The 24,224-nt window shown below is 36.6% G+C and overlaps 1 protein-coding gene across 1 annotated transcript in view; it reads right to left on the bottom strand.

Moving 5' to 3' along the window:
- The window catches only part of LOC111051412 (E3 ubiquitin-protein ligase HERC2), a 258,746-nt gene that overhangs the window by 227,359 nt on the left and 7,163 nt on the right, over positions 1 to 24,224 (bottom strand). The window contains exons 4-14 of the mRNA XM_039431914.1: positions 18,983 to 19,208; positions 18,020 to 18,123; positions 16,525 to 16,681; positions 15,930 to 16,100; positions 15,495 to 15,615; positions 14,798 to 14,944; positions 12,853 to 13,038; positions 3,849 to 4,078; positions 2,791 to 2,906; positions 1,924 to 2,031; positions 248 to 309 (exon numbers count right to left, since the gene is read on the bottom strand). Of these exons, the coding sequence (XP_039287848.1) occupies positions 248 to 309; positions 1,924 to 2,031; positions 2,791 to 2,906; positions 3,849 to 4,078; positions 12,853 to 13,038; positions 14,798 to 14,944; positions 15,495 to 15,615; positions 15,930 to 16,100; positions 16,525 to 16,681; positions 18,020 to 18,123; positions 18,983 to 19,208 (1,628 nt within the window). The remainder of the gene's footprint in view (positions 1 to 247; positions 310 to 1,923; positions 2,032 to 2,790; positions 2,907 to 3,848; positions 4,079 to 12,852; positions 13,039 to 14,797; positions 14,945 to 15,494; positions 15,616 to 15,929; positions 16,101 to 16,524; positions 16,682 to 18,019; positions 18,124 to 18,982; positions 19,209 to 24,224) is intronic.

Here is a 24,224-nt window from a genome sequence, read left to right on the forward strand (position 1 = left end):
TAACAAAATTATCATGTTAAATCGTTGTTTGATTTGAAATATTTCAACTTAATCTTCAATCTTAATTTGTTAAATTTGTACAAGATGTTGAAGAACCGGCAGTACTAATGACAGCGTTGAATAAAGTAACAAAGTTCAGCATGAAAAAGAATAATTTGAACAATAAATCAAAATTGATATCTTCGACAACAGGATCGATTACAGAGACCAGCCTTAAAAAATAAGATAATTAGTATTATGCACTCACCTCTACACCATGAAAAGAGTCAATCATTTTTGGATGTTTAGAACCATCACTGCCTCCTCTTCCTGTTTGAATAGAGGTATTTATAAAATCAGCATTTTATATTCATCAATTATCATATTAAAAGCGAAAATCATTCAACATATATGTGAATGATTTTGCTAGTTTAAATTTTAAAAGTAAAATTCTGCAATATGCTGATGACAATATATTCTATGTAATACACAAAGACTTGGAAACTGGTTTGAGACTCATACAACAGGATCTTGATTTGGCAACTAAGTACTTCTTTAATAACAGTATAAAAATTAATGCCCAAAAGACAAAGGCTATAGTGTTTAAGAATCAAAGAATTAATGTTGATGAAAGAGAAGTTGTTAAATTGACTTGCCATGAAACAGTATGCCTGAGAAACCAAAGAATGAATGATTGCAATTGCCAAAAACTTGATTACAGTAAAAGTATAAAACACCTAGGAATAACTTTCGATTCTGATATGAGATTCAAATCACACAACGATTCACTAAAAAACATAATGAGAGCAGCACTTTATAAGTGTTCTAGAATAAGTAGCTATTTTCCTGTTGGCACTAAAAGAATTATTTACTATTCAATGATACAGAGTACCCTGTACCATGGTATCTCAATATACAGTTTAGCTCCGAAATATATAAAACAGCCATTACAGAATATTGTAAAAAGGATAATAAGAACTCTTTTTAATGGTATTGATCGCCAGCTATTGGGAATTATGTCCATGGGGGCCCTAGCCAATTATACTGATTTGACAAGGAATTATTTCATAAACCAATTTAGAGAAATAAATGAAATAAACTATGAATTGAGAAACAGAATATTTAGACCCCAGAGATTCAACAATAATTATGGTAAAAGAACTCCAGAGTGCAGAATACCATATCTTCTGAGCTCATTGCCTCTGGAATTGCGAAATTTACAAAGAAGGGGTGAAGTTCGGACAAAATTGAAATTATTTTTCATTGCAATAATTGATGATTGACATATGACAGATGGTTGGATTTACAGTAAAAATGCAAGCTCACAATAGTTTCTTCAGACTAGCGATCATTTAATAGTTATATGGGAAGGTTTTACATTTTATTATAAGTAATTATTTATGAATTTCTAATTTGCTTTGTTAATAACATTCATTTAATATATTATATATTTATATTTGTTATTATGTAAGTTATTGCAACATAGTAAATGTTTTTAGTATTTTTTTTTTAATATTCCTCAAATAGCTTAAAGCTAGAGGGATTAAAAATATATATGAATTTTGTATTTAATGAGATGTGTATTGAAATTGAAATTAATAAGTATTTAACATAGAAAAGTAGAAGGCCAAGAAAGGCCCAACTCATTATTGAATTTCATAATGCATTATAGTAGTTCAATTTATTCTTTCAGAGGATACATTTCAGTAGAAATCATAATAATTACAACAAGATCCAAGCAATACTCACAGTGTAATATGATAACCAACACGCCTTATTTTTTTACAAATTGATTTCAACCAACATTTCAATTAACAATTGATTTTGTTTACTTGATTTGTATGTTTCTGTACATAATAATTTCAAATGATACGTTAACTGCAAAGCTACAATTTTCAACTTTAATCGTTGCAAATACCATGAACTAGTTTTAAATGGTCTCACCTAATTTGCCATAATCACCATCACCCCACGAGAATACAAGACCCGAGTCAGTTAGAGCCAAAGTCTGTGCATCCCCACTACCACACGCTACATCAACAATATGATGATCTGAAAACAAAAACAAATGTTGAAAGTTATTCATATGTGATATTGGGAAGAAGATGTCCGTGAACTGAGGATTGATATATTTGAGGATGTTGACTAAAATTATTGAATCATCAATAATATTTTTCAATTTTAATTTTAAAAAACATTAGTCCCAGCCAGGATAGCTGAGACGACAAGGCACCCTTCTGTCTGCTAGCGCTACCTAGTCACAGGTTCGAATCCCTCCGGTAGGGGGATCAAATCACCCATGCACAAGAGAAAAGCTCATGATCCACAATGATAAAAATTGTATTGAAAAACTAAAAGGAATTGGAGGCTAGGGTGATAGCTTAGTTTATATTATAACTTCACAATCTGCTTTCACTCAAACTCATCATGATAGCCTTCCTCTTCCCCTCATTGAAAAATTCGACAACATTGAAATGAATTAGCAAAAATTTATTTCATCTCATAATCATGTTTCAGACTGTAATTATAATAATAATATCGAGTGATATTATTATAAGAATCTATTGAAAGAATAGACCTTGTGACTAGATTTAGAGATTCAAGTCTTCAGTCAAATGAGTGGAACTCATAAATTGCGTAATGTGACAGTGAATAATTAAATAATATAAAATTTCTTCTCTTGAATATTAACTCAATTTTAAAACCAATTATGCGGTTTACCGTTTATGGAAATTAAGTTGTTGGGCATGTTGATGAAGCAAAATTTGCATGAAACAGGTCCCTGTTGGTTGAATATGACTGTATACTTGCCTGAGAGACCTGTTACTCGAGTTGGAATGTAGAAGTCTTCACTGTTTCCGTGACCCAGTCGTCCATAGTTCCCTCTTCCCCATGTCAATAATTCTCCATTCGAGGTCACTGCAGCACTGCAAATCAAACCGATTATTCATATTTCACAAACGGCAAGACTAGTAGAAATCGAATGACACGAATAATTATAGCTATTCCTTATTTGCAAGAAATTTTGTAATCTCAGTTAAGAGTGAATAGACGATGAATAATTGGAAATTTAATGAGAGCTTCCAGTTTCAATACTACAGTATTGAAATCAATTTTTTCTCAGTAATAGAATAAGAATATGGTGGGGATTTCTCAAATGAGTATGAATAGTTGAATGCCTAATCCAACTGCTTGCTGGTGGATATATTATTCATGTTGTCACCAGCCTAAGCAACCAATAATAATCCATTTTCATCATAAAAAAGTCCTATTTTCTTTTTCTTTCAACAAATTTTCAATTAACATAATTATATTTTCTAGAATTTACCTATTCTATTCTACCTAATTCCCAATTTTCTATTTAACTATAATTTTTGTCTTGAACATGAATTGTATTTGAGTCTTATTGTTATGTTAAGGAAGCAAATTTGAGGTTTTACCTGTTGTTTCCACTGTAAAATTATGAATTAATAATAATAAACAAATTATTTCCTTGCAGTTCTCTAATTTCTGTCACTTATAATATCCGTATAATGTACATATTATGTAATCCTCATCATCCACTGTTACTATTTTTGATGAATATAACTAAAAAATGTGAAAGTGACATTACCTAGCTACATTTCGACTGTTGTATAAATTAGAATTGGAACCGTTTTGGGCTTTAGCCTACTTTTCTAGTATTTCTACTATTCTGAATGTTTGGATTAATGAATATGTTCAGTAGTTAAATTTTTATAAGGTGCAACTGAAGTAAACCCTACTGGTTCAGCACGAAAATGAATTGAATACTAGTTTTACTGAATAGAATAATATAAGTTCACATATAATTGATTTGATAGTACTCATTTCCAATAAAGTGATTGTACCTGTAGGTGCCTCCACAGGCAATTTTAGTGACTCGGTGATCGCTGAGGACCAAGATGAGAGTGGGGTCCTCGCGGTTGATGGGGTCCCCATGGCCCAAGCGACCCCCGTCGCCGTCACCCCAGGAGTACACCTCACCTTCGGCGGTCAGAGCCATGAAGTGCTTTCCCTCCGGGTGAGACGCTATGTCCACGATTTCCTCGTGACTCAGACCTTTGATGAATTCAGGACACTGCAATTACAACGCAAAACATGATTGAGTTATTGTTGGAGATGGCCAATTAACGTTTGAGACAAACATTAGCCAATATTTTAATCAACTTTCTAGTCCAAGTTATAAAATGAATGGATTGATCATTGATTGACAACAAACACAATGCTGACAATTGACATTCGCCATTTTTTTTCAATTTCAATTGCAATCTAGTCTAAAAAGACTAATGAGCAATTTTTTCCTAATATAATAATGGGTTAAATATTAATAAGATAGAAATATTAATAAGATTCTCACCAGGACTACTACTTCTAGCAACTAACTTGAAATTATTGACAAAATATAATAAGAGTAATAAAATAAGTTATCATGTATTAAAGATTCACATTCACACTATCAACACTGCTCTGCTTTTGACACTTTCACTCCACAGCACCACACAGCTCCAAGGGTTTGGTCCGCTTCAATCTGCGCAGTATATGTGTGTTGTCAAGAAGCTGAGCGATTTCTTCATTTTCATGCCGTAGGATCCTGTTTGCATTCTTGCGTGCGAAGCACCCAATCTATGTTGCAACGAACTCCACCTCCAGGTATCTGTGGATGTCGACGTTCCGGCTGAATCTTGGAGCACCGGCGATGTTCCTCAAAACTTTGTTCTGGAATCGTTGAATTACATCAACATTGCTCTTGCTGGCACAGCCCCAGAGTTGGATTCCATACATCCATATGGGTTTCAGGATTTGCTTGTATATGAAGATCTTGTTGTAGGTTGAAAGAGCAGAATTTCGGCCTATCAACCAGTAGATTTTTCTATACCTTATTCCCAGTTCTTCTCTCTTTTTCTTCACATGTGCTTTCTAACGCAACCTTGCATCCAGAGTCATGCCTAGGTATTTGGCCTCGTTAGCGAATGGAACAGGTTTCCCATTGATGGCTAGGGGAATTTGCTCACATTTTCTGTTTGTGAAGTTGACTTGGACAGACTTGGTCTCATTTACATTGATTTTCCACAGTTTAGCCCAACTAGAGATTTCATCTTGAAGTTTCCTCATAGATTCCTGACTGTTGTCGCCCAGAGTTAGTACAGCTGTATCATCAGCAAATGTAGCCACTGTATCATTTTCCAACTCAGGTAGATCGCTAGTAAACAGTAGATAGAGAACTGGCCAAGAACACTACCTTGAGGTACCCCTGCTCTAATTTCTTTCTGCTCTGAATAGGCGGCTTCCTGATTGACTCTAAAATATCTTCCCACTAGATATGACTCTAATATTTCAGTGTATTCAATTGGGAACATAGTTCTTAATTTTGCTAATAGGCCTCCATGCCACACCTTATCAAATGCTTGGGCAACATCCAGGAATACTGCACTACAAATTTTCTTCTCTTCAAGAGCCATTTCAATCAAATTGGTAATTCTGTGGATTTGCTCTATGGTAGTGTGTTTCTCTCTGAATCCGAATTGATGTTTTGGTATCAACTTCTTAATCTCTATAATTGGCTTTAATCTTTTCAAAAGCAGTTTTTCAAATAATTTCGAAATCACAGGTAGGAGAGAGATTGGCCTGTAAGATGTAACATCATGTGGTGCTTTTCCAGGCTTTAAAATCATTATGACTTCTGCAACTTTCCAGTAATCTGGGACATATCTCAGCCTGAAGGATGTATTTATAAGGAATGTAAGCTTCAAGATAGCCTTCCTGGGAAGCTGTTTCAAAACATCTCCAGTTATGAGATCAAACCCTGGTGCCTTCCTGGTTTTGATGCTACTCTTGATCATATTTTCCACTTCAATAACAGTGACTGGTGAGATCCTCGCTGATTCTTGAACAGTATGTGGCAGATGTTCATCTTCATCATAGCTGTCATCAGTTTTGAAGATTTTTCCGGATGATTTGCAAACCTAGCTGATTTTTGTTGCTGTCTCTAGCCCACGTACCATCCACATTTTTAATGGATGCATTTTGGCTTGAAGTCTTTTTAATGCACTTAGTAGCTTTCCATAGGGAGTAGTCAGTACTTTTTTCATTAGTCAGCTCAGTGAGATACTTGGAGAATGTTTCATTTTTTAGATTTTGTATTTCTCTTCTGAGCTGCTGGGATAAGTTGTTCAGCAAAGTCTTGTCTCTTGGATCCCTAGAGTTTTGCCATTTCCTTCTTGCTCTTCTCTTCTGTAATAGAAGATTTTTTATTTCAGAAGGATAGTTGTTGCCTTGAGTGCTCCTTTTTATTTCAGGTGTACATGCCCAGGCTGCTTGCTGAATGGAGGTAACAAATTTCTCAATTTCCACATCAAACTGATCTCTCCTTTTAAGTGGTACATTGAGATCTATGCTTTCTTCCAGTAAGAGTCTGAATTGTTCCCAGTTTGTGTATCTATTGCAGAGATATGCAGTTGGTTCTCGTTCTATTACACTCTCGCTCAATGTGAGTATAATTGGTGAGTGATCCGATGTCAAGTCACAGCTGTCTTCAATTTTGATGTAGTTTGTGGAGAAATCCTTGATGATGAAAAAGTCTATCAGGTCTGGAATTTTTCCTGTGTCTGTTGGCCAGTATGTTGGGTTTCCACTTGATACTGCTTCACATTTGAATTGCTGGATTGCACTAAACAGTTCTCGACCCTTTGTAGTGGTTATCCTGGAGCCCCAATGGGTATTTTTAGCATTGAAGTCTCCTCCTACGATGAACCTTCTTCCAAGATGTTTGAAGAATTCTACGTAAACTTGATGTATTAGTAGATGTCTTGGAGGGCTATATATTGCTGCTAATGACACTTTGCATCCTCTGAGTTCCAGTGATATAACAGAAACTTGAATTTCATCTGTTCGATATTCTTTTTCTTCAGTGTGCTAGTTTCTCTCACAATTACTGCACTACCTCCCCTTGCTGAATTATTTGGATGTGAGGTATGATATGTTCTATAGCCTCTGATTTTGAGATAGGATTGGTTAGTCATATGTGTTTCTGAAATAAGGCAGATGTCTATTTTTTCGTTATTGAGTACTAATTCTAGTTCTTGCTTCTTCTGAAGTATGCCATTGGCATTCCATGCCATGATTTTCAGTGTGCGGTTCATTGATTGCTTTTGCTCCCAGCCGGGTTGGTGCTGCTTTCCAGTTTCTGTAACTTTTTTTCAAAGGAGGATAGTAGAGCTTCTTGCTTTTCCAGCTTTGTTAGTGGTAATCCCGTCCTGTCCCCAAACCTATGGATTGGGGTACAGTTAAGATTTAATTCACGAAAACGTCGACAGCCCCAAAAGTAAGTCTTTAATTTGCACTAACCTTGGAACTGGCGAGGAAGTGGACTGTATCTCGTGTGTAGAAGTTACTGCTGACGATATCCTGTCTTTATGCGTAGGCCTATATGATATTGTACATATATCACGAAACGAAACGAGGTAATTGCGTTCAGCTCGAACGCCACGGAAACAGGAGAAACGGAACGAAACGATGTTGACTTCTCGAGCACGCTTCTTGAAGTGATGGGTAGAAAGATAAACGGGGAGGATGAAGGAGGGGTGAGGGAGAGAGGTTATCTTGCCTCTTTGGGAGAGGGGGAAGGGGAGGAAAGCACAAACCAAATCAACCCACAATCAAGGCTGCCGATCCTCCGTGAATCCACCAGTTAGTATCAGCTGTAAAGTTTGTAGCACTCCATCCTCGTGATTGTTTTTCTTCATCTTCTATTCCAGTCCTTTTATTGTAGTATCAGCATATAATAAGGATTTATCTAATGCTGACAATATTGTAGCTGCTATTTCGGTGGAAGAACCAGGGGGTTGAGATGAATGATCCTTGCGCGAATCCACTGGCTTGATTGGTCCTGAATGAGACTTCACATTTTTGCTTCTCATCTTTTGCAGTTCGATAGCAACACTGCACCCACGTTAGCTTGCTGGATGATTTTCACCACACTGAATACATTTCGGCTTTTCTCCAGCTGCCTTTGTGCAATCCTTGGAGCTGTGTTTACCAGCACATTTGACACAACAAAACTCTTTAAAACAATATTTTTGGGTGTGTCCATATGCTTGCCATCTTTTGCATTGAGCAATGAGCTTCGATTTCTTCATTGCCTCTATTTCTACCTTACATCCCATTATGTTGGTGATTTTGTAAATTTTATTTACATCTTCTCCTGCTTCAAATTCAAGCATGAACATATCTAGTGGCTCTTTAGTTCTCCATTTAAGCTTTATACTTGCGTTCAGAATTTTGAATTCTTTCTCTTTGAGGTCCTCCACTATATTCTCTGCTTCACATGAGTGATGTAGTTTTTTAGCCATAACTCTGATTGGCCTTGATTGCTTATTTTCATACGAATGCCAAGTCAACTTCTCTTTGTTCAACTCCTTTGTGAGCAATCGGTAGTCGTCCTCATTCACTAAGTTGATTTTGAAGCTGTCCACTCCAAGTAGTTTCACACTGAATTTACGGCTTGGTAGTAGCTTCACTAGCTTTTCATGAAAGATATTATATGACTTGATGCCATCCACTATTACAGGTGGCAATGGGGGGCTCTTTTTAACTTTGTGTACTGCCTCACCCGGAAACAGGTCACCCTTATTGTGAGTAGCCGATTTTTCTTCTGATGGAGGCGAAAGTGAAGTATTCAGCTTCCTCTTCTTAGATCTCCCATTTTTCACTCTCACCCACTCCGTCTCCTCATTCCCCATTCCCCGATCAGCTCAAAATCACTCACGTCAACGCCCAATCACTCCTTTGTCACATAGATGAGTTCAGGTGCACTTTTAGTGATTGTGTTTCCGACATTATACTAGTTTCTGAGTCCTGGCTAAAGCCTGCCATCCCGAATCGGAGGCGAAAGTGAAGTATTCAGCTTCCTCTTCTTAGATCTCCCATTTTTCACTCTCACCCACTCCGTCTCCCCATTCCCCATTCCCCGATCAGCTCAAAATCACTCATGTCAACGCCCAATCACTCCTTTGTCACATAGATGAGTTCAGGTGCACTTTAGTGATTGTGTTTCCGACATTATACTAGTTTCTGAGTCCTGGCTAAAGCCTGCCATCCCAAATCGGCTTGTTGCACTTGATGACTACATGCTCATTCATAATGACCGTTTGCACAAAAATGGCGGCGGGGTTGCTGCGTACATTAAACGTGCTCTGCTCCCTGTACATAAACTCTCGTCCGATAATTCTCGTGCATCAAGGCCTGAATATATGTTTTTTTTTGAAATTAAGAGCAATGGCGTCAAAATGTTGATCGCGGTATGCTACAGGTCGCCTCATATTGGCTTCATGTCTGAGTTTGAGGAGGCACTTTTAGAGCTGATGGTGCCCTATGAGCATGTGGCTATCATGGGTGACTTTAATACTGACTTACTTGGACCTGCCACTTATGACAAGGTGCAACTGACTACTATATTCTTTGCGAATAGTATGACCCTGCTGCCTCTCCAAGCTACTCACCATATATCCACCTCGGACACGCTTCTAGATCTCGTAGCCGTCGCTGATAAGAAATCCGCTGTGAGCCATGGGCAGATCCCTTTCCCAGGACTTTCAGCACATGACTTGATCCACCTTGTTTACAACATAAGGTGACCTAAACTTAAACCGAAAATCATTACCTACAGAGATTACAACAATATTAACCTTCCTAATCTATTTAATGATACATTTAATCTTGACTGGCTGAGCATTTTCAATACTAATGATGTAAATCAAATGTCGAACGTAATAAATGACAATATCCTCTTCCTTTATGAAAAACACGTCCCTCGTAAGACCCTTAGAGTAACCAGAGACCCAGCTCCATGGCTCACTGAGGAAATACGTCAGTTGATGCGTGATCGTGATTATTGGTGTAAGAAGGCTAGGCAGTCTAAGTTTCCTGATGATTTTAATCGTTACAAGCGCTTACGAAACTCATGTAAGCAAATGATCAGGAACGCAAAGGCTGGCTTCTATCAAAATTTGATATCATCTAAGAGATCATCAACATCATCATTATGGCGAGTTCTGAGAGGGATTGGAGCCAGCAAAGAGAGGCAGCCACCGATCGTTGCTCACTCACTTGACGCTCTCAATGACTTTTTCACTGATATCCCTGTAGGTTTGGACCAAGCCTGTGCTTACTATAATTCATTACCAGAAATCCAATCAAATGAAGACTTCTACTTTTCTGGAGTTACTGAGCAGGAGGTTTCTCTAGCTATTAGAAGAATAAAAAGTAATGCTGTTGGAGCTGATAGTATACCTATCAAGTTTTTGAAAATCCTTCTTCCCATGATTCTTCCTTTCCTAACCTATCTAATTAACACCTCACTAATGACTTCAGTTTTTCCTGAAGACTGGAAACGCTCTATTTTTATTCCTCTGAACAAAATTCCTAACCCTCTCACTCCCTCAGATTATAGGCCTATCAGCTTATTGCCTGTCCTGTCAAGGTACTGGAGATTATTGCCTGTCCTGTCAAAGGTACTGGAGATTATTGCTCACTCTCAAATGAGTCTGTACATTCATGGCTCTGCTTTGATTAGCGATTTCCAGTCAGGGTTCCGTGGTGGTCACAGTACCACCTCGGCTCTGCTGAGAGTTGCTGATGATATCCGCGGGACTATGGATGGTAGACAGTCAACTGTTCTAGTATTAATTGATTTTAGTAAGGCCTTTGACTCCATTTTTCACCCCACCCTCTTGTATAAACTTCGTAAATTGGGATTTTCAAACACCACTGTAGCATGGGTAAGGTCTTACTTGCAGGGTCGGTGTCAGAGTGTGAGAGTGGAGGGTGTCTCTCCACAGTGGCGCACTGTGGATAGAGGGGTGCCTCAGGGGTCGGTCTTGGGTCCTCTGCTATTCTCCTTGGCAAGTGCCTCCTCATCTGTACAGTAACCAGTACTACGTGATCCATTTTTAACATTATCAGATTTTCTACCTTTGGGTTATTTTTCCTGATTGGTGTTGATCTGATTTACTACTATCTACAACTTTTAAATTGTTGGAAGCTGCAGGGGCCGAGTTGAAATTAGCGCTCTCTAACTGACACAGCTTGATTTGAAGTTCTTCCAGTTTTTTTTTCAAACATGTTGTTTTTAGTTTCTGCTAATCGCATCCTATTGTCAGCTTCCTTCCATGCATTATACAGTATTTGCTCTGCCGGAGTTTTAAGCTGGTCTGGTTGAATGAATTATTCTGGCGATGTATCTCCTTCATTCATGGTGATTGATGGTGGTGGTGATTCGCCAATTAAAGATTCAATTGACATTCGCCAAAAATATTATTCAACGAGATAGCAAATCTCTATCAAAAAGTCAACCATTCATTAAGGACATAATAAAGTTACGCCCAATATTTTACGACCAATTAATTTTTGTAAAAATAAGATTATAATATTATTTAAAAAGTACCTATTCAAAAACCCTACGAATAGAATTATCTACAATAGTTATAGTAGTAAACTATCTATAGTAATCATAGTCGAAAAGTAAAACTGTTTTATTTTCAATTTATACAACTTCATAGTTTGAACGTGATATTATCTACATACCATATACAAATATCACATTATTATGAATTTAATTATTATTGTTTTTCATAATATATTAATATACTCGTATCATTCTTTTAATAATTTTTTTCCAAATTCGCCAATATTTTACAATTTCAAGTTTGATTTAAGTAATCGTGTTATTTGGTTTTCAATCTTTTCAAATTAAAAGTTTCTTGTTTGTAAGTGTTTGCTCAGTAAATTGGACAAAAATTTAATTAAGTGGAAAAGCAACCTTCTTTCTAGACTAGTATATGAATTTAATTTGTGGGACGAACAGTTTTGACCTATGTCTGTTGGTCCACTCCCAATTTCAATGAAAAATTGTGTAACTTGAATCAATCAATGAATAAATTAATATTATTATTATAAATATTGATTATGACATATCATATTATTATAGTTATATAGATTTCAGAAAATATAGATACTAAGAATATCCTGTTAATATTACAAATAAGATTTTGTGTGCAATATTACAGGACTACTGTACGAAAAGCCAATTACTTTTTCATCTAATTTCCAATATACCTGTTGATGCCGTTAGAATTTAATGGAGTTTTGCGCTGAGTAGTTAGCTTCAATCTCCCCCGTCTATTGGCGCAATCTAGTGCATAATTGTTTAATTGTTTGGCTTGTAGTTTTCAAGTTCAGTCGGTTCGCATAGCTGCCTTCGTTGACAGGACAGTTCGACTCGTTCGTTGATTTGTTTGTATTTTTATCGGAAATTATCAATTGTAATTTTGTGTCTCTGATCGTAGGGAGTAATAATTGATTTTAAAGTACATGTGAGAATTTGAGTATTTTTTATATTGAAAGTAGTAGTGAATTAAAAAATTAGTAAAATTGAGAAGCAGAATTCCATACATGATTCAAAAGCTCTCTGCAGTACCTGGCTACATCATAAATCATCAGAGGTCAAGTGATTTATTTACATTTTTCTATTCCTTAATTCTTTCCTTTACCTTTTTACCACCCAAACCTATAGGTAAAAATAACTCTGACTTACAGCATAGATCATCAGCCGGGGTAAGTTTTAATAATAGAGATTTTCATTGCATCATGAATGGAATCATTAGTCTTTTTCTGCCAGAATATATTGAATATTAAATCGATTAAAATTACAGTCCACTTAATCAAAAATTTGTTTAACTAATACCATATTTCTTATAGTAATGCTATGATTAAAATTGATCGATTGCAAGTTGAATGCGATTGGAAGAAAGAAGCAACTATTGCGCTGGCGCTGCATTATATTAGGCGTAGGCCTACCTGTGTTTCAGAGGTGTGCAGCATGGAATAGACGTTGCCGGTCTGCGTGAGAAAGAGGAGAGCTTGCTCGGAGCAGACCATCTTGCTGACTCCCAGTTCGCCAATCTGGTCGCAGCTCTGCGGCGATTCGCCCGCATTCCAGCTCACCCAGCCCCACGCCTGCACGTCCTGATACAGTCTTGCACTCTGTGCATCAGACATCATACAAAAATCAATTAGAAAATAGGCGCAAATTCAACTTTTATGTCACCAAAAAACACAAAAACAATACAAAGATGTGACAATTAAAAAACAAACAATAATTAGTATTCCAAATATCTATGTCAACTATCTGTAAAATACGGCAGGAGGTGAAGAACTACTGGCATGAGTGAAACACTTGTTCGCCAGTAGGATGGGTAGAGACTTAACAATTTCTAAATCTTAAGCTAATAATTTAAAATGGAATCTTTAATGCAAACAATGGAAAGTATATTCAAAATTGATATAATCATAAAGAAAAGATTGAATAAGAAAATATTCCATGGTATAGGTCGTTAATGTTCCAAATTTGAAGCTGATTCTTTGTTAATTCAAGCCTATTACTGTAGACTAATGACTTCCTGTTTTGTCCGGGTGAGAGTGTATAGCTGCGTACACATATACGCTCTTCCAACCCGCACGCTCCTCCCTCGTACCGCCCTCGTTCCTCCATCGAACCACAGTCGCGCCGCCCACGCACCCATCATGAACGTTACGGAAGATGTTAGATCTTCTCGCGTTCCCCGGTCGAACCACTGTTGCTCCCCGGTCGATCATCAATCGCTCTGCTGGAGTGACGTTCGGTTGCGGAGCAGAGCGAAAGTCTGTACGCACCTTTAGAACGTCACTGTATGAGAGACTACCCGAGTCACATAGCTTCACGAAAAAGAACTACTAGGACTATCAACTTGAGTTAACAGTGAATTTTGGAACATGAACTCCCTATACGAAGGGATATCTTCTTATGCTATATTTTCTCTTTGATATAAGATAACTGCCTAGTCAGTGATCCCTTTTTTCATAATTTTCTACGCAAGACCAGATCTATTTATTAAGGCTAGAATTCACCAGAAAAAACCTTCAAAATCTAATTTTGAACGATTCAACTTCTCTGCAAAGACCAAAAATCTTTAGCAAGACTAGAGCTTGTAAAACCACTTAGTATACAACAAAAAGAACATTTGACAAGAATGAGGCAATTCCGATATTCTAGTAAGTGTAGTCTTTGTGGTTATCAAATGTAGCCTGTGCTACATTTCTGGAAGTTGTGTTGTTATGTTAATTGATTGATTGATTTTTATTGATTATTGTTGTTACTATTGATTGATTGATTAGCTGCCTTTATTAAAAACATAGGAGGGCGAAGTTAGGGCGCAGCCAGCCCTCTCTTACACTTAACCCTCTAAGTAAAACTAAAACACTGTACAACAAAGATTAAACAGAAGTTGAACTGTCATGTCTATTGATTGATTGATTGAAATGGTTGAATAATCAGAGATTATAAAGACAGGACAAGTGTGTCGAACATGTGTGAACGGACATGTCGTGAAACGAAGAAGTCATTCACGCGAAAGACCATAATCGGTCATCAGATTCCTTAGTGAGAGATTGAGAAAACTAGAAACACGTTGAAATAAATATAAAATAGAATTGAAGCAATTATGAAATTGAAGTGAGTGTATTGTTCGTGATCTATATAATAAGAGATTATGGGGCCCACCTTCCTTTTTCCATACATAAAAAAGGTATAGACTAAACAACAGTGATAATTTTGAAAAAAATATATAAACCTCAAAGGTTAATATTTGAACTAAGATTTTTTTCTCCAACCAATCTTATCTTTTGTTGTTTTATCTACAAGCATGTGTGCATGACTCATTAATCAACTGTCATTATATTTACTGGATTTGAATATTAAAATTACCTGATGGAATGTGGCGGGAGGCAGGAAGGGAGCGGCAAGCCTATCAAGATGAGCCATGATGACTACTGCGACAAGTTGCAGGTCAACTCCCAGTGTGTCATCGTCAGGCAGCTCCAAGAACCTCAGAAAGCATTCAGTCGGACTAACCTGTCCATTAAATAATACAAATTTAATCAAGTTATTTGATTCTATTCATAATTATAGTTTTAATTATAATTATAGGCTATATTACTTACTATACGGTAATAAAAAATTTATTTATCAATCAAAATGTCCTGGAAAACAAGAAGAGATTAGTTAGAAAAAAAGGATTATGGTATCGTTTTCCATTGACTTCTCATAAACTATATTACAGCATATTCTCAGCATGAGATTGATGAAGGAAAATGTTTGTATTTACCAATATTTATGATATCTATTCTTGAATGATAGTTTGTTTTTCTAATTGTAAATATTGTTATTTAAATAAGTGATAGTAGCTTAACCTATATTTTGATTTGGACTGTAGTATAAATTTAAGAAGGGACAGTTTTGGGCATGAGCCTGTTGTGCCTTTTCACATGAGTGTAATAATTGTACATGACTGAATAAATAAATAAATATATTATGTTAAAGAAATTTATAATGATTATATTCACATCACTCAAGAAATAAAGGGGATTTAGAAGAATAAATAGATTTTAAAATAGAAAGTTACCCTTGGTGGAGAACTATCATTCCAGACTTCATTATTATTGTGTGACGCTTTCAGAGGTGCAATACTCTGGAATCTTCTAAGCAGTGGAATCAGAGGTGGGTCTGACCGGGTTTGATCACTTCTGAAAAGTAAGAAATTCATTACATACAATGAAATATATAGATTAAGACAATATATAGAGTAGAACATTAATATATAGGCCTAAGTAAGACGATAATCTGATACAAGTATCCTCAATCTCAAGTGCCTTATCTTCAACTGTCCTTAATTAAACTAGGTGCATTACTTTCATGATCGATACTGCAATACAATAAATTAATAACAATAGGAAAGTAGAAACAGATAAAATTATTTTTCAAACTTTGTCTAGATCTTTTCTAAATGAGCAAGTACAATTTGAATAAATTAACTGGTGAGACTGATTTTGATGCTTACCTATTGTCTAGTTCGTCTCTCCTTTTATTCCACAGATGTAATAGTAAGAGAACAGCATCCAATATGTGACTCAGAGTCCCTCTCTGAACGACCAACTCCAAAAGTAGACACAATGCATAATGCTGGTCGACTTCCGGCACTACTTGATGGCTACAGCCACTGTTGTCTTCCCTAAAAAAGCAATAATATTGGTTATTTTAAAAAATACTTCCTAGGAAGAATAGCATGTTTCCAATTATTCTTTATAAATTAATACACTCAGTTTTGTGATTTTTGTGATTTATAAAAATGTTGAGTACTTAATGAATTTTAAAATTTATACGAAGAAGCAGCTTTCTTAAAATAAAAATGTATTGCATAACGGAACAATTTACAATAGAGTTTAATAAATCGTAATTATACATTGAATTGATAATCTGAAAGTTTATAATGCAATAACCTACAATAAATAATATTCAGTTGAAAGGTTATTTGAAAAAATAAATTGAATTAAGAATCAGAAAGTTCATTATGCAATATCCTACAAAGAATAATATTTAGATAGAACGTTATTTGAAAGAATCAAAGTTTAATACATTATTGAATGAAAACCAACCCAGAAACGACTTGTCGGAGGAATTTGGAGGATCGGTCGACAACATCGAGCCAGACCTGTGACACCGCCGAGTAATCGAACAATGTGGCTTCAGGTAGACATCGCATCGCCTCCAGCGACTCCAACAGAAGCTCCGTGCAAAGGTCAGCATCCTCTCCTAAACACAAATATACTACATTTAATAGCTATCCTTGTTAAGAGGTGTGATAAATTCGTACATTTCTTCAAAAGTTCTTCAAATATGTGCTCGGAAATGCACATTGTAGGAATGTTGCTCGATCGAAAATTCTATGTTATTTTTTATTACAAAGAAAGTTGATTTCCAACAGGCATATGATACTATCAGTAGGGTGAAGGTGTATGAGGCACTTGGGGAGTTAAATGTCCCCACAAAGCTGTTCCGTCTCATAAGTATGACAATTAAAGGAAGCAGAGCTGTGGTCAAGATTGATAGAAGTGTAACAGATGATTTTGAGGTAAGAAGGGGACTGAGGCAAGGAGATGTGCTGTCAACCATGTTATTCAATGCAGTGCTGTAAAATATTATCAGAAAGGTGACCACCAACAACCCCGGGGGCACACTCTTCAACCGGATGTGCCAAATTATGGCTTATGCAGAAGACGTGACCATACTAGCAAGAAACAGGAGGGAACTGACAGAGATATATGAAAAGCTGGAACATGAGGCAAGAGAAGTAGGCCTGGAATTAATATGCAGAAAACCAAAGTGATTGTTATGTCCAGGAAGCCAGTGAATGATGGAGCACAGTTACAGTTATCAGGTAGAACCTTTGAGAAAGTGAAATCATCCAAGTATTTAAACACCCTAATAACAAAAGAGAATAATGTGGCTGAAGAAGTGGATAATGTCCGGAAATAGGGTCTATTTCGCCCTGCAGAATATCCTCAAGTCCAAAAATGTGTCAAAAAAAGGCAAAATAAAAATTTACACAACAGTTTTAAGAGAAATAGTGACATATGGGGCCGAAGCTTGGACATTAACTAGAAGAGAAAAAGGTCTGCTACAGAGATGGGAAAGAAAGATTTTAAGAAGAATTTTTGGAGCAATCAAGGAAAATGAAATATGGAGGATAAGAACAAACGGGGTACTAGGGAGATTGTTCGAGGAGACCAGTATTTTATCTGTTGTGAAAAGTATGAGGCTGAGATGGGCTGGTCATGTGTGCAGAATGCCGGAAGGGAGGGTGCCAAAAATGGTGCTGGAAGGCAAACCCGGAGGAAGAAGACTACAAGGGAGACCAAGAAAGGGGTGGGTTGACGATGTGGAAGAGGATTTGTAAAGGCTGGGTGTAAGAAGATGGAGAAGAACAGCAGAATGTCGAGAGGGATGGAAGGATGTGGTTGTGAAGGCTAAGGGTCTACATGGGCTGTAGTGCCAATAATGATGATGCTGATGATGTCCATATTAATTTCTACACCAACATTGTTCGGCATCCTAGGAAAATAAGAACTGTGAAAACGTTAGAATACTCACCAGATCGCCAAGCTCTTCTGAGAAAAGCAAACGAGAAATTCAATGCGGCTCTTGTTCCCACTTTCGCCAGTCCAACTGAAGCGTTTTCATTGTTCAACTTTGCACTGTAACAGTTTCAAAAAGAAACCATCTTGTTATGTTAATATACTATTATTTTCATTTATTCTTCCATGATTACTTTTTCAGCCAATTGATAAAGTTGTATTGTTGATATAATTTTTTCCATTTATTCTTCCATGATTTTTTTCAGCCAATAATCAATTAATAGTCATTTATCACAAATAACTAATTTATTTGATCAAGGATCAAATAATTCTTTCGGATACTGTAAAACAACTTTTTTCAATGTAGTACTGAAAAGATAAAACAGGCGTTAGCCGTGAACACTTTTATTTTCCTCAAGTCAAATCAATTGTACTCAAAATCTTCATAGTTTTCTTAGAAGGATTACATATTTTCTTTAAACGTTGGTAGGCCTTATTATCATTTCGGTAAATCCATTCATTAGATTAACTATTATGACTCCAAGATGAGATATCAGAATACCTTACAAGTATAGAAGGCGAACTATTAAATGTTAATGAATTTAAACCTTTTTTGAAGGAAAAAATCGCATTCTACTATAATGTTTCCTCAAACTCCATTGACTATTTTTCCAATAACTATTGAACGAAAATCCAAATTAATTGCTGTCAACTATCGCGAAGACTTCTGCTACTGCAAATATTATCAATACAATATTGTGTTATTGACAAATCCATTGTTTAATGACAATAGTAGCAGTAGTCTTCGGGGTGGTTGACATTTAATTTGGATTTTCTTTCATCCAATTTTTCAATCTCTCATTTCTTTTTATCCATTCGCTATGATTTAAAGGACTTGTTTTGCTACAAGCAGGTTGACACTGGAACATTGCATATTTGAAAATCTCATTTAATGAACATTGATTACTGTACTACTTACATTTTCTTTGAGTTTGAAACTGATATCTTATTGGCAGTAGGTTTTTTGGAGTCATTGTTTGTTGCATCATGTGGCAGATGTCTTCCGAAAGCGACAAAGTATCGATGACAGACGGCCAGTCGCTGGCGCAGACGGCAAGCGGACAACGCACTGCCACTTACACTTTGGCACAACTCACTCTGCTCCAAGTTCAACGATTTCACGCAAGCCTTCAAGTCATCCACACCTGAAATTCATGTTCAAGTGAGTGAGTGAGTGCAACGTTTCAGATCAGTCAACTATCATTTTATTTTTTTCAGATTTATTTCTACAGTTTGGCAGGTTTGATGCCTAGTGAGATCGGACTCCTCTATTATATTTTATTCTATGAACACTTGCATGATAATACAACAACAGTTCAACTTATCTTTTCAGTTTTTAATGTGATAGCTGGAGGAATCTTAAATATTATATCGATTGTGTATCATAATAAGATTAGAGTGCATAAAAGAAAACATAGTGGAAATCAAATCATGGGAAGTCGAACATAGTAACTCATATGGACACCAGTAATTTTACATACCTTCATAGAACTTATAATTTATTAATGACTAGTACGTAACCCGTGCTTTGTACTGGGAAAAATTTCGTTTTGTAAAATGCAATCTCCTTATGTCCAGGAAACATAAAAAATACAGTAATTAGGCTATTTATTAATTTGTCAAAATTACTAATAATGCAATATAATAATTTTGTGGATAATCTTCACCAGAGAATTTGAAAATTCTCATAAATTTTTTTTTATTTGTCTCGAGCCCGCAGCCTTTGATTCATTAGTCGTGCTACCGATTAGGCTACAGTCACTTGGATATAGCTTTGTTTGGTTGGGCTTTTATTGTTGCGTAAACTTTGAATCACAAATTGGATAAATTTATTCAATTACTAAATTGAAATTAATTGTTTAATAGCAATGAGAATTAGTCTATCCATTCTCTATAGATTCAAAATCTTTATGTGAAATTGCAAGTTAATCAGTTGAGTAGTTCAGACGTGATGATGCGTCATTCGTGTATTTCCTATCCCGTACGTGTATAAGACCTTTCTTTATTAATAAGATGTATACTATGGAGAACATTCCTCTATATTTAAATGACAACTCACAGCTAAAGTAGCCGCTGTCATCCATTTTGATCTGTATTGAATAGGTCGTATAACATGTACCTATTGTAGATTGATGACTCACTCAAGCCGCTGTCGTCATTTCAAATTGTATTGAACACGATGTATTAGGTTGGTCACTAACGGTAGAACATGCATGATACACATGACTTCATACATTGTTGTGTAATCACAGGGAAAGGCTTCGAACAAAATTTTTTGAGGTTAGGTTTTTGTACTTCCGGTTTTTTGTTGTTATTTTTTCTTTGCTGCTCTATTTGAGGTTGAACTATTCCATTATCATTATAATGTGTAATTTTCCAGTGGTTTATTTATTGAAATTGGTTGTTTATTTTGTTTAGAAAATTCTCGCTGATGACAAACATGTGTGTGTGTGTGTGTGTGTGTGTGTGTACATGATAAACATGCATGTAGCCTACATGTTTCTCATGCATTTTATTTATTTATTTTCAACCGTTAGTGGCCAGCCTAATGTGATGGAAGGGATCAGGAAGAGTTGACAGAAAGGATTTTAGATTGTACTACGGTGGAAACACAAAAAGGTCGGGTATGTATGGAACTGCATTCATGGTAAACGCCAACTTAAGGAAAAGTTTGTTGGGTTTCGAACCCATATCTGATAGATTGTGCAAATTGAGGATCAAAGGTCGTTTCTGGAACACAACAATGCTTTCAGCCTATGCTCCAACTGAAGAAGCATCAGAAGAGGCCAAAGAAACCTTCTATGATCACTTAACGAATGTAGTCAGCAAGATTCCCAAGCATGACATGAAAGTATTGCTAGGAGACTTCAATGCTAAGATAGGAAAAGAGGTCTTCTTAGCGGAGGTAGCAGGAAAAAATACCCTCCACGAGGAATGCAATGAGAATGGTAGAATGCTTGCTAAACTGGCTGAGGAGCAGGCTCTTGTTATTGCCAGTACAAAATTTCAACATAAAAAGATTCACTTAGGCACATGGAAAATGCCTGGAACCAATATTGTGAACCAGATAGATCATGTTCTGGTCTCAAAAAGACATGCTAGCTCCATAGAAGATGTCAGAGCAGCAAGGGGTCCAAATTGTGACTCGGATCACTTTATGGTGAGAGCAACAGTGATCCAGAGATTATCAATGGCAGATAAGGGACCCAAGAAAAATAGGTTCAAATGGGATTTGGAGAAGCTAGCGAATACAGAAATTAGGCAACAATTCCAAAATACCATGAATAGGGAACTCGACAAAGCCTTATGTGAGATAGCACAGGAGGGGAGTGAAAATGATATTGAGAGATTGTGGGCCAGAACTAGGCAAGCAGTAACACAAGCAGCACAACAAACTATAGGAGAAAAAAGGAGTGGAAGAAGAATGGAATGGTATGACGAGGAATGTAAGGAAGCAGTACAAAAAAAGAATGAAGCAAGAGCATTAGTGTTACAGAGAGAAACCCGTCAAAACGTAGAAAAATATAGAGAAAAAAGAAGAATAGCCAACAAAATTATAAGAAGGGCAAAACGAGAACATATGAAAAGTAAACTCAAGAACTTGGAGGAACTAAGTACGTTGAATGAGACAAGAAAGTTTTATAAAGCACAAAAGGTTGTCAGTGTAGGATTTCAATCCAAAGTCAAGGCATGCAAGGACAAAGACGGCAATGTGATAATAGAGGAAAATCAGATTACTAAGAGATGGGCTGAGTACTTTGAAAATATATGCCTAAGTGTAGAGGATCCACCAAACACAGAGCAATGGGTGTCAAACTATCAGACTGCTGATTTAGAGGTAACAGAACCAAGTCTTCAAAATATAAAAGAGGCTGTAAGTAAATTAAAGAATGGAAAGGCAGCTGGAGAAGATAATGTTACCGCGGAAGTGTGGAAATATGGAGGAGAAGCTGCAGTGAAGAGTCTGTACAAGATAATAATATTGATATGGAGGACAGAAAAGATGCCAAGTGAATGGAAGAAGGGTCTTATTTGCCCAATTTTTAAGAAAGTGGACAATTTGCCGTGCAACAATTATCGAGGGATAACCCTACTGGACATAGCTTACAAAATATTTTCACGCATTCTGACAGAAAAGATGAACACATTATCAGAAGCCATAATAGATGAGTATCAGTGTGGATTCCGGCCTGGCAGGGGTACAACAGACCAAATTTTCACCCTAAGGCAAATAATGGAAAAGTTTTATGAACATAACATCAATCTACACATGCTCTTCATCGATTTCAAGCAGGCCTTTGACAGGGTGAAGAGAATTAAAGTGCTGGAAGCTCTAGAAAAATACGGGTTCCCTAGAAAACTAATAAACTTAGTGAAAATGACCCTGAGTGACACAAAAGGTATGGTTCTGAGTGAAGGGAGAGTGAGCAGGGAGTTCACAATAACTGATGGCGTGAGACAGGGTGATGCACTATCGGCCTTACTCTTCAATATTGTTCTTCAGAGGACAATGGAGAGCGTTGACAGGAGAGGCAATATCACAAATCGAATGACGCAGGTCTTAGCGTATGCAGATGATGTTGTAATTATTACAAGAAGCATGCGGTCACTGGAGGAAGTCTTCTTACAGATCAAGAATGAAGCCAAGATAGTAGGCATTGAAGTACACCAACAAAAAACTAAATATATGGAAATGAACACCAGAGGACTTGGAGATCCAGGAATCACCAAAATAGGAGAAAGCACGTTTGAAAAGGTTACAAGCTTCACATATTTAGGAACAGAAATTAACTGTAGAAATAAAATATCTTTGGAAACTAAACGCAGGATAATGCTTGGCAACCGTGCGTACTTTGCAAATAGCAAACTGCTTAAGTCAAAACTCCTCACTAGAAATACAAAAATGAAGATTCACAGAACGCTCATAAGACCAGTTGTCACATATGGATGTGAAGCATGGACGATCCTGCAAGAGGACTGCAAAGCGTTACTGGTGTTTGAGAGAAAGCTGGTGAGGAGGATCTACGGTCCAGTACATGAAAATGGTGCATGGAGAATAAGAAAGAATGCCGAAATAGAAGCCATCCTGCAAGGTAGAAATATTCTCCGGTTCGTCAAGGCAAGAATAATAGGGTGGCTTGGACATGTTGAAAGAATGGTCGATGAACGAATGCAAAAAGGAATGCTGTATAAGGAACTGGAAGCTGTAAGAAAAGTATTGAATAGGTCGTATAACATGAACCTATTGTAGATTGATGACTCACTCAAGCCGCTGTCGTCATTTCAAATTGTATTGAACACGATGTATTAGGCTGGTCACTAACGGTAGAACATGCATGATACACATGACTTCATACATTGTTGTCTAATCACAGGGAAAGGCTTCGAACAAAATTTTTTGAGGTTAGGTTTTTGTACTTCCGGTTTTTTGTTATTTTTTCTTTGCTGCTCTATTTGAGGTTGAACTATTCCATTATCATTATAATGTGTAATTTTCCAGTGGTTTATTTATTGAAATTGGTTGTTTATTTTGTTTAGAAAATTCTCGCTGATGACAAACATGTGTGTGTGTGTGTGTGTGTGTGTGTGTACATGATAAACATGCATGTAGCCTACATGTTTCTCATGCATTTTATTTATTTATTTTCAACCGTTAGTGGCCAGCCTAATGTGATGGAAGGGATCAGGAAGAGTTGACAGAAAGGATTTTAGATTGTACTACGGTGGAAACACAAAAAGGTCGGGTATGTATGGAACTGCATTCATGGTAAACGCCAACTTAAGGAAAAGTTTGTTGGGTTTCGAACCCATATCTGATAGATTGTGCAAATTGAGGATCAAAGGTCGTTTCTGGAACACAACAATGCTTTCAGCCTATGCTCCAACTGAAGAAGCATCAGAAGAGGCCAAAGAAACCTTCTATGATCACTTAACGAATGTAGTCAGCAAGATTCCCAAGCATGACATGAAAGTATTGCTAGGAGACTTCAATGCTAAGATAGGAAAAGAGGTCTTCTTAGCGGAGGTAGCAGGAAAAAATACCCTCCACGAGGAATGCAATGAGAATGGTAGAATGCTTGCTAAACTGGCTGAGGAGCAGGCTCTTGTTATTGCCAGTACAAAATTTCAACATAAAAAGATTCACTTAGGCACATGGAAAA

Source organism: Nilaparvata lugens, chromosome 7 (assembly GCF_014356525.2).
Source record: "Nilaparvata lugens isolate BPH chromosome 7, ASM1435652v1, whole genome shotgun sequence".
NCBI lineage: Eukaryota > Metazoa > Arthropoda > Insecta > Hemiptera > Delphacidae > Nilaparvata > Nilaparvata lugens.